At 38.1% G+C, this 17,858-nt stretch overlaps 1 protein-coding gene across 1 annotated transcript in view; it reads right to left on the bottom strand.

Annotated features, from left to right (window-relative positions):
* Positions 1-17,858, bottom strand: part of ASPH (aspartate beta-hydroxylase) — a 158,281-nt gene that overhangs the window by 44,203 nt on the left and 96,220 nt on the right. Inside the window, exons 19-20 of the mRNA XM_063451368.1 lie at positions 11,585-11,617; positions 3,371-3,456 (exon numbers count right to left, since the gene is read on the bottom strand). Coding sequence (XP_063307438.1) covers positions 3,371-3,456; positions 11,585-11,617 — 119 coding nt within the window. The remainder of the gene's footprint in view (positions 1-3,370; positions 3,457-11,584; positions 11,618-17,858) is intronic.

Raw genomic sequence — 17,858 nt, 5'->3', positions numbered from 1 at the left:
TATACACAATCGTGAAGTATATATTAGGGAAAATATGCCACCTCAACATTAATAAACAACCTTAGGTTTTTTTGGTGCATTATGATGTCTCCAAAACCCTTTGAAGTCTTTATTTTCCATAATATGTGGCATGCCATTATGTATCATGTACGGATTCTATTTTACACAAGAAAGTATGGCTGAAATAAATATGCAATAAACTCCATGCTATATAACTGTAATGGCCAGTTAATAGTAGACTCAGCTACTGTTGTGACAATGACATAGTCGGCTGATATACTGCCTGAAGGGAGGAATGGAAACACAAATGGAAGAGGTATAGGTTAATTTTTATTTATGATTAAAATTTGAAGATATAGGATATGGCATGAGATTATACTGTAAAAGGATAACTTAATCCCGAGTCCCAGATGAGCGATACCATGGTGAACAGGCTTTATTTAGTTCCCAGCTGGATAGTAGGAGATTAATATATAGCACATTTCTATACCTTTAAGAATATTTAATCCTTTGTGAAAAAAGATTTGATCACTGGAGCGTGACTGTTCAAATATTCCTTAACAATAAAAATCTCTGCCAAGAATAGCATCTGGGTATGTAATTATATGGAATAGTTTGGACAGTGGGACCAAAAGAGGCAAGGACAAAGCCCTAAGCTAAGAAGGTGGGGAAAAGAAAAGCACATTGGTGCCTTTATACGCACAGTAACTAGACTGCATGCTAATGGTAAAAGGAACTTTGTGGTTTAGGGAGATTTGTAATAGGCTAAGTAATTTTCTAAATGTCATACATGAAAAAAGTTGGCATACAAGTGTATTCCTAAAACCACAGTTTAGACCCCGGCCCTCTTTAAAAAGGTATAAAACGTACCTTTATTTCAGGGCCATGCTGGCCCGCACCTGCTCTACCCCCTTGGCTGAGATCAACAAAATGCAGGGCGTGGAGATGCTGAACCCAGGAAACACCTCTAGTGGGCGTCTGAGTAACTGCCACTAGAGGTGTTACAAGGCAGTGATGTAAACACTGCCTATTCTATGAAAAGGCAGTGTTTACATTAAAAAGTCTGAAGGGACATACTATACACACCAGAACAACTACATTCAAGGGACACTAGAGGCACTCAGCCAACTTTAGATCATTGAAGAAAAGGCAGGAATTCTAAATAACTATTTCTCCTCCGTATATATTAAAGAAGAACCCATGGCAATAGATGTGCAAATGATTGCTACTAAAAACTTGCAGAATAATTGTAATTGGTTAACTCAAGACAATGTGCTGCAGCAACTAAAGAAAGTTAATATAAACAAAGCTCCAGGGCTTGACGGTATCCATCCACGTGTACTTAAGGAACTAAGTGTAGAAATAAGTGAACCTCTGTTTTTAATCTTTCAAGATTCTTTTCTTTCAGGAAGTGTTCCGGAGGATTGGAGGAAGGCAGATGTGGTTCCTATATTCAAAAAGGGTTCAAAATCCTTGCCTGGAAATTATAGACCTGTGAGCTTAACTTCTGTGGCTGGTAAAATATTTGAAAGGTTATTAAGGGATAATATTCAAGAATTCCTTGAGAAGAATATGGTTATCAGCAAAAATCAGCACGGTTTTATGAAGCACAGGTCATGTCAAACTAACTTGATTGCGTTCTACGAAGAAGTAAGTAAAAGTATAGATCAGGGTGTTGCAGTGGATGTGATCTATTTGGATTTTGCCAAGGCATTTGATACAGTTCCACACAAAAGATTAGTGTTCAAACTCAAGGAAATCGGTCTCGATGAAAATGCTTGTTCTTGGGTAGAACATTGGCTTAAAAACAGAATACAAAGAGTTGTCGTTAATGGTAAATTTTCAAGCTGGACAGAGGTGGCAAGTGGTGTCCCTCAGGGGTCTGTTCTGGGACCCCTTCTATTTAACATTTTTATAAATGATCTTGAAGACAGCATTGAAAGTCATGTTTCAGTGTTTGCAGATGACACAAAACTTTGTAAAATAATACAATGTGAGCAAGATATTACTTTGCTGCAGAAGGATTTAGATAGACTGGAGGACTGGGCACTCAAATGGCAGATGAAATTTAATGTTGAAAAATGCAAAGTTATGCACTTCGGCGTAAAGAATACACAAGCAACGTATACCCTTAATGGAAGTGAATTAGGGATAACAACACACGAAAAGGACTTGGGAATTGTTATAGACAACAAACTATGCAACAATGTGCAATGTCAATCAGCAGTGGCCAAGGCCAGTAAGGTATTGTCATGCATGAAAAAGGGCATTCATTCTCGGGACGAGAATATCATTTTGCCTCTCTATAAATCACTGGTAAGACCACATATTGAATATGCTGTGCAATTTTGGGCACCTGTTCTAAAGAAGGATATCATGGCACTAGAAAAAGTGCAGAGGCGGGCTACAAAATTAATAAAAGGAATGGAACATATCAGCTATGAAGAAAGGTTAACAAATTTAAACCTATTTAGTTTAGAAAAACGTCGCCTGAGAGGGGATATGATAACATTATACAAATATATTCGGGGCCAATACAAACCATTGTGTGGAAATCTATTCACAAACCGGACTTTACATAGGACACGAGGCCATGCGTTTAGACTGGAAGAAAGAAGATTTCGTCTAAGGCAAAGGAAAGGTTTTTTTTACTGTAAGAACAATCAGGATGTGGAATTCTCTGCCTGAAGAAGTGGTTTTATCAGAGTCCATACAGATGTTCAAACAGCTACTAGATGCATACTTGCAAAGACAGAATATTCAAGGATATAATCTTTCAATGTAGGGTAATAACTGCTTGATTCAAGGATAAATCTGACTGCCATTCTGGGGTCAAGAAGGAATGTTTTGTCCTAGCTTGTTGCAAAATTGTGCTTCAAACTGGGGTTTTTTTTTTGTTTTTTTTTTGCCTTTTGGATCAACAGCAAAAACAGGTGTGAGGAAGGCTGAACTTGATGGACGCAAGTCTCTTTTCAGCTATCTAACTATGTAACTATGAAATGGTCTGGGTGCAGTGTCCCAGCAAAGGTAATTATTGCAGTATTATATGTTTCTGGCACTCAACTGTCAGGAGTAGCGGGGCAGTGGGGTCAGGGTCAACTCCTCATAAATTGGGTGTGTTAAAACCATTGACTGATTTTCTTGTAATTATTAACATCGCAGCTATATATGTTGTTCGTACTGTAAGGAGTATAAAAGTTACCTACACTTATGCTACAGAGTATTTTCTCTATTTTCTCTCTAAGGAGCAAATAAGCTCCTTAGCCACAATGTTTTAAGGTTTGAAAATGAAATAGGTATTTACAAACCAATCAGCAAATTCATTATACTTACAGAATGATCACAATAGTTCGGAGATTTGAAAACTTGCCTTTTTACGCAGTTTTTCCGCAGCATTAAGCTCAACTTTAATTGTCTTATCAAATTTGTTTAACAACTTTAGTTTCTTCTTCTTTGCTAAAAAAAAACCAACAAAAACCAGAAAATAAAGATATGCAATCAAATATTAAAATAAAATCATCATAGTAATGCCTGCATCCCAAATTCAGTATCACAAAGTGAGAAACATATATACTATATTCATTAAATTATACAGAGATAAATTAGCTGATCTAGATACATGGGGAAAAAAAGGTCATAACGAAACTTTTAGTGCCATACATAAACAAAAACTATAGAAAAGTAAAATCTGAATTGTAATATTTTTTTTAAACTAAAATATCTAAATGGTGCCAATAGAAGAGTTTAAGAATTATTTTTTTTCCCAAATCAGCTACTTTTCCCTACATTTTGCTATTTGGATATTACATTTCAATTACAATTCAGGATGTAGCTAACAATTCTCACAGGCTCCTGACGACGGCGTTTTGAACACGCCGAAATGCGCGTTGAGCGTTTTCTTTTTCTTTAATCTCTGCACTTGATAGCACTTTTTTATTTTTGTTACCACTAAGGTTATTGATTTTTAGGTGTTTATTAATTTATTGATAACTTTGGTAGGGAGAGTTGGTTCAGGTAGACACTAGTGGTTAGACCACAGTGTCGAGGTAACTTTTAGGGTGAATTGAGAGATTTATTTATTTTTTGTGTTAGGCTTTTCATCTGCGTTTAGACCTGATTACCCGGTCCCTTGCTCTGGGGACCCTGTGCCTCTTCTCTCTCCCTAACCTCGTTTACACTACCTTCCTGTCAGTCGGACACTAGGGGAACTGGAACTTAGATGCTAGCTAGTACTCCAGACAATTGATCCCCTGGGCACTGTTTAGTAGATCTCCCTTTTTTTCAAGTTATGCTTTTTGTTTGCATATCCCTTTTTATCCTTAGATTGATTAAAGGTAGGGCCTCCCTTCCTCATTTCTTATACAGTGGAGCTCTCCTGATGTTGGTTTCCCCTTGTGGGACTCTAAACATCACCTACTCCTATTAGCTAACAATTCTTGTGTCGCAACGAGGGAACGAAGCTTGCAATGACTGGTATAAAAAGATATACATGTTGCATTGGAACTCATATTGAAACGGAAAAGATTCTATTAAAGAATTTGAGCAAGTATCTGAGCTAATTTTACAATAGAATAAATAGGGCTAGCAAGCTAATACCATATGCATAGTTTAGGTCCTTGCAAAATAAATAAATAAATACGAACCACTGTTCTAAAGTAGTAGAAAAAGCTAAATTTAAGATAAGACTTTTTCATCATTTCACAATTCCCTAGTACTGTAAGTGCAGTGGCCGTGCACTTGGCATGGTAGTCTGCTGCAGTAAGCTTCCTGTCTGGAACCACTACAATAATTAGGTGCAATAATTATTTGGGTAGGACGACACCTGGCATACCGCCAAATGTCAACTGCAGTATATAAGAGAGGACTATAGCTCAGCAGAAACAATGCTATTGTGGCATATAATAGAATGCCACATGTGTCTCTCAGTATAATAAATGTAGTCCTAATTTATGGATATATACTGTTATCCCTCTCAAATTATATAAAGAGTCATGTTTACCAAGGCAAAAGCAGGTGCTATTTTGGAGCATAGTATTAAATAAGGGATACATAGAAATGAGAACATTTGCTGCAAAGCAGCACCTGTTTCCACTTGCTAAACACAGCCCAGTGATTTTTATATATAAAGTTCATTTCCAATTTAATGTTAATTTCACCTGTTCTAAAATGTCTATGTTTGAATACAATGTTTATTCATTAATTGACAGTTTCCGGTAACTCGGAAGCAAATTGTAAAATCAGAAGAACAACATGTAACCGCCAGTTTCCTTTAGTGTGACCTCTTAATTACCATTTCTGTTTAATTAAGACAATTGAAGAGAACAACTAAAGAACAAATTAATGCTCTTTTACATAGATGCATTATTTGCAGTCTAATTAGGTACTATGTGAATAAGCTAATAATGCAAAGTGATTAAATATTGATTTTTTGCAACAGTGGATTACACATGCACATGCTAATTTTGTGATTATGAAAATTCCCCATTTGATCAAGAATTATGTAAATTTCTAATTACTAATGTGCAATTGAGTGTTAAGCAATTGAAAATGGGATTGTAAAGTGCTTTTTTTCACACAGTTTATTAAATAGATTGAGGGAAACAAAAGTAGGTTTATCCCAATCTAAATTAAAGTACACATAGTGATTAGTAAGTATAATTAATCAACTGGGAAAAAAAATGGGGATTATTATTTTGAATAATTACTTGATTACGGTATGATTGAGATGTTATGTATAATAAATTGCTGAAGTAGCTTTGGCATTTTTGCTATGTGAATATATACAAAGTTTTCTTTGTAATTCAGAAGGTGTAGTATATACATACACTTTAAAAAAATCCTGTGGAGTGCTCTGTTTATTTACCTACTATATATATATTCTTATAATATTTACCTACTATATCTATATCTATATATAGCTGATTTGGTTTGTATATATATAGAGATAGGTATAGTAGGTAAATAAACAGAGCACTCCACAGGATTTTTTTTAAAGTGTATAACGAAAACTTAAATCAACGTTTCGACCCTCCTGGGTCTTTATCAAGATTCAAATCTCACTTTAACAGTGCTCTCACTACTGCAAGGGATTCTGGGTAGGTCGTATGCAAATGCAACTGCATTTTTGCCTCCTAATTCCACTTGATACATGGATTCCTTGGAGTACGTGTGTGCTGTATACAACAGCTTTGAAACACAACTCAGGAAGAGGAGCAAAGCCAGTGAACCACTCATGGACAGCTGTTCATTGTTAATGCAACTCATCACCAAGCTTGCTATGGAGGCTTGGTATTACTTGAAAAGTACATACCACAAGAGTTGTGGTGAGGAAAAAAAGTGTAGATGAAAACCCCTTCCACCTGAAATAAGTGGATAGTTAATACATTGCTAAACACAAATAACCGTAAACCTAACCGAATCTTACACTATCACTAACCTAAAACAGCATTCCTATACTATAATTAACCCTAACCTTATCCTAATACTTACCATACTCTACAGAGGAATTTCCCATCCACACAGTAGAGGTAGGGTGCTGGGTTGGTCTCTTTGGTGTGAGCAAAGATTTAACACAGCTCACATCAAAATATTAGGATGTTCCATGCCATCCTAATATTGTTAAAGCCCACTCAGTCGAGGACCCTGCAATATATAATAATTTAAAGGGATTCTCCAGTGCCAGAAAAACATTAGTTTTCCTGGCACTGCGGGACCCTGTAGTGCCCCTCTCCCTCCCACCCCCCATCCCATGTTGCTGAAGGTTAAAACCGTAAAAACAGGAGTTCAGCGCTGATGTCCTTCGGCGCTGGTCAGGCTCCGCCTACTCTCCTCCCCCGCCGACATCAGCTGGCAGGGGGAGACCTAATGCGCATGCGCGGCAATGGTTGCACATGCGCATTAGACCTCCCCATAGGAAAGCATTATGCAATGCTTTCCTATAGGGATTTCGGCTACGCTGGAGGTCCTCACATAGCGTGAGGATTTCCAGCGTTGCTTAAAACACTTTTCGTGTTCTAAGAACATGGAAGTCCCTCGAGTGGCTGTCTGGTAGACAGCCACTAGGGGAGGACTTAAACCTGCAAGGTAAATATTGCAGTTTATGAAAACTGCAGTTAATTACACTTGCAGGGTTAAGGGTAGTGGGAGGTGGCACCTAGACCACTCCAATGGGCAGAAGTGGTCTGGGTGCCTGGATTATCCCATTAATATCCAATTAATCTGCAAACCAAATAAAAGATAAAATAAATCCTTAATTGCATCTGCTGAAAAATACACAGTATAATGTTACACATCACATAAAATGAAATCTTACAAATGAAAAACACAAAAGAAATGAAAACTATATCAGCAACCTTAGTGAGTTTGGGGGTAGCTTATTTTATTTATTTTACCAAGTCATGGAGGTTTCAGGTATTGCTACAATGTCATTGTAATTTGTAAAAAATATATAATTGTGTTAATGTGTATCATTGTGCTATGTATCTTTAAGTTGATGAATCAAAGAATGTATTCTGATATTCTATGTGCAGCTATATATACATATATACAGTGGGATCCCATGCAGTTTGCAGAACAGAATAATCCTCACAAAATGGCAGTCTAGATATGACAAGACATCCAATGTTTCAGAGAAAAAAACTATAACAGGATCAGGGTTATAAAATAAAATACAGGCACTATATTTGCAGGAAGCATAAAAATGCCTACTAAGGTCACAGTCTGTGGAATAAAGAAAACGTTTGGTTTAGATGTTCCAATGGGATTTTCTTTTCCAGGAATTAAATGTGTGGCAGTGAAAATCCATAATTTCCTTAATATTGTTTTATCCTTATATATATTAGGAATGAAAATTATACTGTAGGCACTGGAACTGCTTCCCATCATTGAAATGGTTATAGTGTCTGGAGTCCCCTGGTGCTGTGCTTCCATTTAATGTTAAACAGTTTTCAGTGTTTTAATGCTAAGCGAGAGTCCCCAGCAGCAAACCCCGGCTGTGCTGCTTGGACTAATGAGGAACCATTTGCTTGAGCAGCAATGTCGTGCTGTGATTGGCTGACTGCTTTCAGCCTATCACAGTGCCAATTGCTGGGATGGATAAAAGGAAGATTTCAATCTCTGCCTTAGTCATGCCTCCTGTTGGGAATGGGCTGTAAGAGTCTCGAGACCCTTACTTAGTTTTACTGTTCTGTAATGCTTTAAAATGGAGTGACAGTCAGAGGACTCCAAGCACTATAAACATTTCAGCCATATGACATGTTTATAGTACCGATAGTGTTCCTTTCAAGCTAAGCCAATATAACAGATTTTACTTGCAAGCTGTTTGTGGTGACCAAATGTCTTGTTGAAAGACTCAATCACTTGTTCTAGTGAAGAAAATAAATTGTTAATTGGCGCCATCTACTGTCTTTCATGGGTGTTTCTGTCTTGCTTGCTCACATATTTTGTGCATGGAATTTCAAGTCTATAGCGGTAACAAATGTATTTAAACATAATACAGGTTAGCAGCAGGATAGGTAGCATTTGACTACAACTCGCGTGGGTACATTTAGAATTGAATTTCCAGTCAGCAGTATCTCAGGGGCTAAATAACTATTGTGAAAAACACGAGGATCCAGAGATGTAGAACTAGTAACCTTCCTGACGTAACTAGGCTATCCATTATGAATTTATGTTATCATAATTTATTCAGCCACTTTAACTGGAGATGACATATTCTCTGAATGTTAGAATGCATTAGTGAATTCTAAAATATAGGGATAAATGGTCAATGTTGTTGTTCATTTTGATTATTTAGGCATTTAATTTGAAATTCACTTTGAATTTCTGGAAATGTTTACTTTAATGAAAACCCTGTGTGTCGGAGTATTAAAAATCAACACAAATACACACACTTTTTTGCATATAGTTGCAGTGTGAATGCTTATGTTCAGCGTTTTAGTGTGTCTGTTAGTATGCATTTGAGTGCTTATTTAAAGAGATGTATGCTAAGGCAATGCTATATTTGTATGTAATTTTATATTATCATTGTATGCGTCAAAACCCCATTTGTATGTAATGTTGGTGTTGGTGTGTGTGTACACACACAGGGCAGTATTGGTGTATGAATGCCAGTGTGTATTGGTGTGGAAATCATGTATATGAATTCAGGGATAGATTTGTATAGATCGTCTGAATGCAAATGTAGTATGTTTGAGCAGTGTATATGTAAATGTAGGAGTGTATTTGTTTAGAGTCTAAGCGTGTGTGAATGAGGGGTGTATCAGACATCTGTGGGTGTTTGTATGTGTGAATGAAGGGTGTATTCAAAATCTGTGTCACTGTGTGTGTGTATAAGAGGAGTATTTGAAATCTGTGTCAGTGTGTATGTGAATGAGGAGTGCATTTTAAATCAGTGTAAGCATGTTTGTACTGAGGTATATATATATATATATATATATATATATATATATATATATATATTATTTTTTTTTTTTAAAGTATATTTATATGCTACAAGTGTTTCTTTTTTTTATTCTCCAACCTTCTGAGTTTCTGTCTCTCTCAATCTTTCCCAATGTGTATCTTCCCATTCTCTCCCTCTTTCATCTGACACCCCTTGTCTCCCATTTTTTGACTCTTTAACACCACTTGTCATCCATCTGACCCAGTTCCGTCCTCCTCAACCCCCACTCAGCTGTGTATCAGCTTCACCTCACACTTCTCCTTCCAGTACATTAACCCCTTAAGGATCAAACTTCTGGAATAAAAGGGAATCATGACATGTCACACATGTCATGTGTCCTTAAGGGGTTAATTGGTGTCTTCCATTATACACAATTGTTTAAAGGGAAACTATAGTCACCAGAACAACTACAACTTATTGAATTTGTTCTGGTGAGTAGAATCATTACCTTCAGGCTTTTTGCTGTAAACACTGTCTTTTCAGAGAAAATGCAGTGTTTACATTACAGCCTAGTGATAACTTCACTGGCCACTCCTTAGATAGCTGTTAGAGATCCTTCCTGGGTCATGGCTGCCTAAAATGCATCCAAACATTCAGTATCTCTTCCCTCTGCATGCAGACACTGAACTTGCCTCATAGAGATTTATTGATTCAATTCATCTCTATGAGGAGATGCTGATTGCCCAGGGCTGTGTTTGAATTGTGCTTCTCTGCCCCTGATCTGCCTGATTGTCAGTCTCAGCCAATCCTATTAGGAAGCACTGTGATTGGATCAGGCCACCGCTTCTGATCATGTCAGAGGAAGTACACAGGCAGAGGCAGCAGCTTCAGACTTGAATAAAAGTAAGATTTTACTATCTTTAGGGAGGCAAGAGGGTGCTAAGGGGGATATATAGTGGTTTTAACACTATAGGGTCAGGAATACATGTTTGTGTCCCTGACCCTATAGTGCTCCTTTAACCCACCCCATTGATTTGTGTCTCCACCTACCTACCCCACAAAAAAACCTGTATGCCTCTGCCCTGTCTCTCCTATTGAACCTGTATAGTTCTCTGCCCTTTTCACTCCTAACCTGCTTATCTGCCTGGGTGGGATCTGCTGTTTCTGCCAGGCTTCTATTCTCAACATTCATGCATGCTGTGAAAGCGCTCCGTATGAGAGGGAGAGAGAGCATGGTTGCATGGGTCACTTCCTCTCCCTGCCTCTCTTCGTCACAGAGTGCTTTGCAGTGCACTGCAGGGAGAGCAAAGATTGCTCTCTTGGTGTCAAACTGAACAGGGGAATTAATTTGCAGGGCAATAGGTTGCAGGGGATCTTGATCTACTCATTGCCCCCCTGTAACCTTTCATTTACATTTTTATGCAAAAATCCTTCTGGTTGAGGTGATTTCCACAGTAGAAGCATTAGTCCATGACTAATGTGCCCAAGTGGCTAGCCTGCACCTGCATTATGGCCTTGATCTAATAAGCTTTCCAAATGGTTCAATACTGTTAGAAAAACCTTCAAATGATTTATCTACAAACATTTCCATACACTTTAATGGTGACTGTACAAAAATTATTTAGAAAGTTTCTCTAGGAAGGACGGAAGAAGGGCGTCCATAGCTAATCCAATTCATAATCCCTGGAAAAGGAGAATTAGCCATAAGGAATGCATGGTGGGTGCTAATATTTTTACAGACATTTTGGGGGAGATTTATCAAAAGTGTCCTTGATTTTTTATATCTAATGTTTGTATTTATTAAATGGTTTTAAAAATAATCTACAAAGTGTATACTGAAATGTCACCATCTATTTATTTTTATTTTTGTAGAATTATCCATTTCAGAAAAAGAACACTTTTATATTGGAAAAAGGGATGGAAAGTCATTATGGTGTACATTCAATGATACCCACTCTTTCTAGAACAGCATTAAATGCCCTGAGGTCATTACAGGGTAAACAAGATTTGCAATCAACCTTTGCCAAGTAAAAAAAAAAAAATCTGTAGTGTATAGTCTGTTTTGGAATGTAAATGATAAAGCAAAAATGTAAAGCTGACAGATCCATATTAAGGGACTTTAAGAAACATAACTTAGACTAGAGTCATATAGAAACATATCACTCTAACATGCATAACTGGCAAAGTGAATGACATTTTTACCTTTCTCCTTTGATTCTGTCTCCTTGTCACCTGCTAGAAAAGCAAAACACAAATATAACTTACAGTATTATAGCAAAAAATATATATATATATTTTTTAAACATTTATAAAATAACCAAAAACTCCTTTGGTATAGACAACGTTACACATTAATAACAGTTAAATGGATTCTGTCAAGTCAGAATGAATTGATTGATGTTCATTTCAAATAAGCCCATTAAAATCTGTATTCTTGTCTAGTTAAACAACTGGAAGTTGCTGAGAGATTTACACTTGGAATAATTAAGAAAAACAGAGAATATAAATGTTTGGCTCTTTATTGCACAAATATTGTGTTTATATTATATAAAAATCTGAGTATCGGATTTTTTTTATTTATTTTTTTTTAAGATCAGATTTTAAAACTTGCATACCTATCTGCCAATCTTCCCTGCTCTCGTTCCAGGAAGAGGTGGACAGGAAAGGAAGCTGGATGCATGAGGCAGGCTCACCTGGTTAAGGGCAAGCACACCTGGTTAAGGGGCAGGCTGACAGAGCCAGACACTTCAAGGCAGACCATGCACGGAGCACTGCTGAAGCAGAACAGGTCCTCAGAACATATTTTTGCTGGGACAGTATCCCAAAATGTGCGACTGTCCTGGAAAATTCAGGATTGTTGGCACCTATGATTAACACTTGTGATTTGGGGTATGGATAGTAAAAGGTATGGATTCATCTCACATGCTAGTAATTAAATTATGCATGATCTATGGAATACATGTGTATAGAAATGGGTCATAGAATGAGGTCAGGCCTGACCCACACTTTTTTTTTTTCCGGTGAGAGCCCTGAATCAATATGGAACCGAAATAGCTTAAACACAGGTCAGTCAGTAAGCATCTCAGCTATCCTTAAGCATCAATTACAACCCATAATCTGGACATTAGAGATCCTTAGCCTGTAAATACATTTCTTATTTTCAATTAACAGCTTTACAGCACTCTGCTAATGCTAAATTACTAGGACATTTAAAAAAAATAAATATATATACACAATAAACAATACACAAGATCCAGCGCACTCCCCTATCTACTAAACAGCAACTTCAATGTTGACAAATTTTATTAGTTTTTAAATGTTTTTTTAAAAACACCTAATCTAGGCAAAAAAAAATAATGGGGATTTAGTTACATTATATGATCATACATTGCATAAGCCTGCCACAACGTCAATGTACCCCATCTTTGGCAGGTCCTACTCTCACAGTCTAATGTCTGCTCTTATGAGATTAACCCACTTACTTGGGAAAAAAATCCATCTGAGGCTCTCTGCAGTACAAGGCTAAATAGGGACCTGAGATGAAGCACCTGTAACAGGGAGGGGTGCAAAACCAAGGAGTTGGCTAGACTCCCAAATATATATATATATGAAACATGGGGGATGGTTGCACTCACCTGAACATGCTTAAATGGGGTGCTGCTGGGGGCCATATAATACAATAAACAATACACAAGAACCAGCGCACTCCCCTATCTACTAAACAGCAACTATATATATATGTTCATACATATGCAAATCATATGCACACTCAAGTTACATCTCTTTCTGAACTTGTGTCTTCCACTTCTTATAACACAGAATGGTGTGTTTACATTTGATCTCATGGGTCTGTAGCAATAAAATTCACAGCAATATAATGGTATGAATTAAAGAAGAAAATAAAAATACAATAAAAACCCTCCCCTCAGACCACTTTAGATGTCTTGGGATACAACAGAGCAAGGAAACCTACACCAAAGTTTGCATTTATATGCTTTCAAAGCAGTAACATTCTACATAACATGAAAATGTTTTTTGTTTTGTTTGTCTTATTCACAATAACTTACAAAGGAACACAGATCAATTAATAAAACACTTAAAGCATCCCATGTCTTCTTCCTCCATTATTAGGATCCATATACAGTAATTGTTTAAAAAAAAAATTAAAAAAATCTAATTTATGATAAACAAGATAAGGAGCCATGATCCACAACTAGGCCTGAGAGAAAACTTTTATATATTTTATGCTTTTTTATATGCAAAATAAACTAATAAATAACAGTGGCAATATATTTCTCAAGCAGTACAACTCCTAGGGATAGGATAAAATTGAGGGTTAGTTTAAGATTTTGAGGCTTAAATGTTAATTCCCTCGGCAAACCTCTTTGTGGAAAGTGATCAGTAAGAATGCAGAGAGTATCAGCATGCACAGACACCCTGCACCCTCAAGAAACATATATTCCCATGCATTTTGGTACAAGCTAGTTACAGTAACTGTCTGGTTGGTAGAAAACTAGAAAATTGGCTTAAGGGTCCTGAAAAGTTTTCCAATTCTGAGAGCATATAAGTCTCTGAATCTCTTGCTTAACCCCTTCAGGACGGAGTCAATAGTGCACGTTCTGATCAAAACAAAACGTAAACAAAAACTGGAATTTGCGCTATATGTCTGTTCAACCGTAGTTCCCCTCTTTCATATCATATGCACCCACACTTATTATATATCATTTTGTTCAGGAGAAACAGGGCTTTAATTTATCATTAACTATTCATATATGGAACACAATTCATTATGAATAAAATACACTATGTATGACGTTAAATATATATAATATACATATATATTATATATATAATATATATACATATATTATATATATATATAAATATATTTATTTTATTTTATAACCTGTCTAATATTTTTTTTTACACTACCTACCAGCAGAGGGACTGTCTGATATTTTAGACAGCCCCCCTGCTGGCAGATCCACAGCCAGCTATAGGGGGCCATGTGATCGCTCTTTGAGAGCGATCACATGGCTCCCGGGGGCCTGATTTGCCGTGGGGGGGCTGCCTGGGCTGTGAGGCAGTCCTCCCGAAGCGGAGTGCCGGTAAGGCAAGTATACCGGGCGCTCCAGGGCTCAAAGCCGCTACGGCGTTCTATGCCGTCGCAACGGCTTTAAAGCCCACTTAAAGTGTGACGGCATAGAACGTCGTAATGGCGTTAAGGGGTTAAAGGGACACTCCAGGCACCAAAACAACTTCATCTAAATGAAGCTGTTATGGCGCCCAGAGGCACTCTTACTTTAAGGGGTTAAACCATTTGTGAATGGGACGTCACAATCAGCTCCTGCCCAGCAGCACTCCAAAGTGAAATTTCAGTAGCCAGATGCCACCTGGGAGAAGTGTACATCACTGCTGGTTTTAATGCAGCGTTTGATCAGTTTATACAAATACATTGCCACACACACTCATACAAGTTATATTTTAAAGGGGCACTATAGTCACCAGAACAACTACAACTTATTGAATTTGTTCTGGTGAGTAGATTCATTACCTTCAGGCTTTTTGCTGTAAACACTGTCTTTTCAGAGAAATGCAGTGTTTACATTACAGCCTAGTGATAACTTCACTGGCCACTCCTCAGATAGCTGTTAGAGATCCTTCCTGGGTCATGGCTGCCTAAAATGCATCCAAACATTCAGTATCTCCTCCCTCTGCATGCAGACACTGAACTTTCCTCATAGAGATACATTGATTTAATTCATCTCTATGAGGAGATGCTGATTGGCCAGGGCTGTGTTTGAATCATGCTGGCTCTGCCCCTGATCTGCCTCCTTGTCAGTCTCAGCTAATCCTATGGGGAAGCATTGTGATTGGATCAGGCTAGCACCTTTGATGATGTCAGCAGACTGCTTGTTTTTTTGAGGCAAAAGCATGCAGAGCTACAGCTTCAGACTTGAATCCAGTAAGATTTTGCTATATTTATGGAGGCATGAGGGGCCAGGGGGGCTAGATGGTGGTTTAACACTAAAGGGTCAGGAATACATGTTTGTGTTCCTGACCCTATTGTGATCCTTTAATAATTTCTAGCTAACCTTATGCCTTAATACATTTTGGGTAGAAGAGGATGGCTTTCCTGGGGACTGCAGCAGGAGCTAGCGAAGACTGATGGGAATATGCAGTTGGTCCAGGTTCTCTTCCACCTCCCTATGCCACTGCTTCCCCCTCCTTGTGGCCACCTGTTAGATAAGAGGCAGAGACCTGTATGCACTTCCTCCTAGTAAAGATGATGAACAACTGTCTGTTAGAGGGGTGGAGCACTCGACTGGGCCCCTTTTCAGCATGTACACCAGGGCTGAATTTTCACTTGCCAATGGCTTATGGACAGTGGAAATTCTGACCCATGTATAGATTATATATGTAACAGAATCTATCTCTGACAGTGTCACAGTTTTTTAAGTCTGTCTCTATTTCCATTCTTGTGTGAATGGAATTTACATATGCATAGCATGGCAATTACAGTCATTGTGCTGAGTTTTATCAATAGTCTTCTCCAGATCCCCACCCACCCTTTTGAGAAGTTATGTTTTATGGTGTTTTGGAATTCCTTATTTGTTCCACTGCACCAATATATTATATATATTGTTTGGTTGTGTAGCAATAAGTTGCATATTGTATTGTTGGAGGCTAGTCCTTGTGCCAAAAGAAAAATATATTATGTGCCCTTGTCCCCTGATCATGAGTGTTGTCTTTGTTTTTTGGAACATGGTAACAGACTGTTGACCTGTGCACTGATAGTTAAGTCACTTGGGCTTCTGAGCCCAAAACATCTATTGCAAAGATGGTCTTGGGAGTACTCAGGAACTGCTTCACGCCTGGAAGAAGGAGTAGATTCAAGGGAGATGAGAGTTGTATGTTTAGTGTAAAGAGGGCAAGAATCATGGTGCCAACACACAAGGGAGAGACAACATGGCAGGACATATGTTATACCAAAAATTTATTTTTTCCCCAACTTAAAAGTGGCACTGTCATGCCGAACTTACCTTTCCCCAATCAATTCATCTTCTCTCCCTCTGTCAGGATCTGTTCTTCATTTCTTCCTGTCTGCTCTAGTTTTCTTTAAAACATAAGACAAAGTAGGGACTATTTGTCTTATGGTGGTTTCCTATGCCTGACCAGCTATGATCAGTGGAGGAGCAAAGTATGCTCCGTTTCCTGTAGTCAGAGAAATTTTCCCACAATTCTTACCTTTCCTCCGTGATCTTGCGACGCTTCGTGTCAGTATTTCAAAACGTCCTGTCATTTTAGACTGAACACCGGAATGAGAACAGTTTGTCCACTTATGTAGGGACGCAATTCTGGACTTTGTTCCGATCGGAATTTTATTCAAATGAATGAAGCTCCGATCCAACTCGTGCCACAGCGGCATCTTGCAGCTGCTTAGTAGATCACTCCCTAATTACCACAGTATTAGGGAGCCATCTACCAAAAGGCTGAAAGACCAAGATTGGTCTTTCAGACAAATTTACTAAATTACAAATTTACTAGTAATTACAAAATACTAGTAGACATGCCCCTACTACTATACCGCGAGTAGGGGCATGTCTACAAAACAGTGAGCAGCCAGTGACTGCTCATGGTTTAAAAACCAAAAAAAAAGCCCCCTAGTGTCCCCCCTCCCAAGCCCCCACCCGTTCCACGCAAGTGGGGGCTATTTAACGCAAGTGGGAGACCTAGCGTGTGTGTGTCCCGGCCCCATCCATGAGTGGCGGGTGGGGGCCCTAAATAAAAATGGGGGGGACCTTTTGTCCATCACCCCAGCCCCCACCCATGTAAACCCACCCCCCAGGTGTCTAGGGGTCCCCAATTTTTTTTAATAAAGACCTACCCACCTACCTACCCCTTCACCCTAAAAATAGTGAGGGGGGGGGACAAAAAACTAAATACCTGTAAATAAAAAATAACTTACCATTTGATGGTCTTTTTTCTAAAATCTTTTTTTCTGCCCCAAAAAAGGCTAAATAAAATTCAATAATACCCGTCGCAAATGTAAAAAAAAAAAAAAAAAAAAACGATAAAAAGTAATCCTTCTTCACCCAGTGAAGGCACCGTGCAGACTGAGCTCTGCAGGGTGCAAAAAGGCTTATAAAGCCTTCCCACGCCCTACAATTTGACTTAGAGCACTCTGATTGGTTTATTCCAGGTAAATGAAGAAAGTGACAGGTAAGTCTCTATATTTACCTGTCACAGCACTGATTGGTTTGCTTGAAATCCAACCAGTGTGCTCTGTGTAATTTTACACAGCGTGGGAAAGTTATTTGGAATTTTCCCATGCTGTATAATTTGACTTATAACACTGTGATTGGTTGCTTTCAATCTGAAAAGCTACCAATCACAGTGTTATGGGTCAAATTACACAGCATGGGGAAATTCCAAAGAACTTTCCCACACTACGTAAAATGACACAGAGCACTCT

This window comes from Pelobates fuscus, chromosome 4 (genome assembly GCF_036172605.1).
Source record: "Pelobates fuscus isolate aPelFus1 chromosome 4, aPelFus1.pri, whole genome shotgun sequence".
Taxonomy (NCBI): Eukaryota; Metazoa; Chordata; class Amphibia; order Anura; family Pelobatidae; genus Pelobates; species Pelobates fuscus.
Note: the sequence above shows the minus strand (reverse complement) of the source record. Positions and strands in the feature narration are given on the sequence as shown.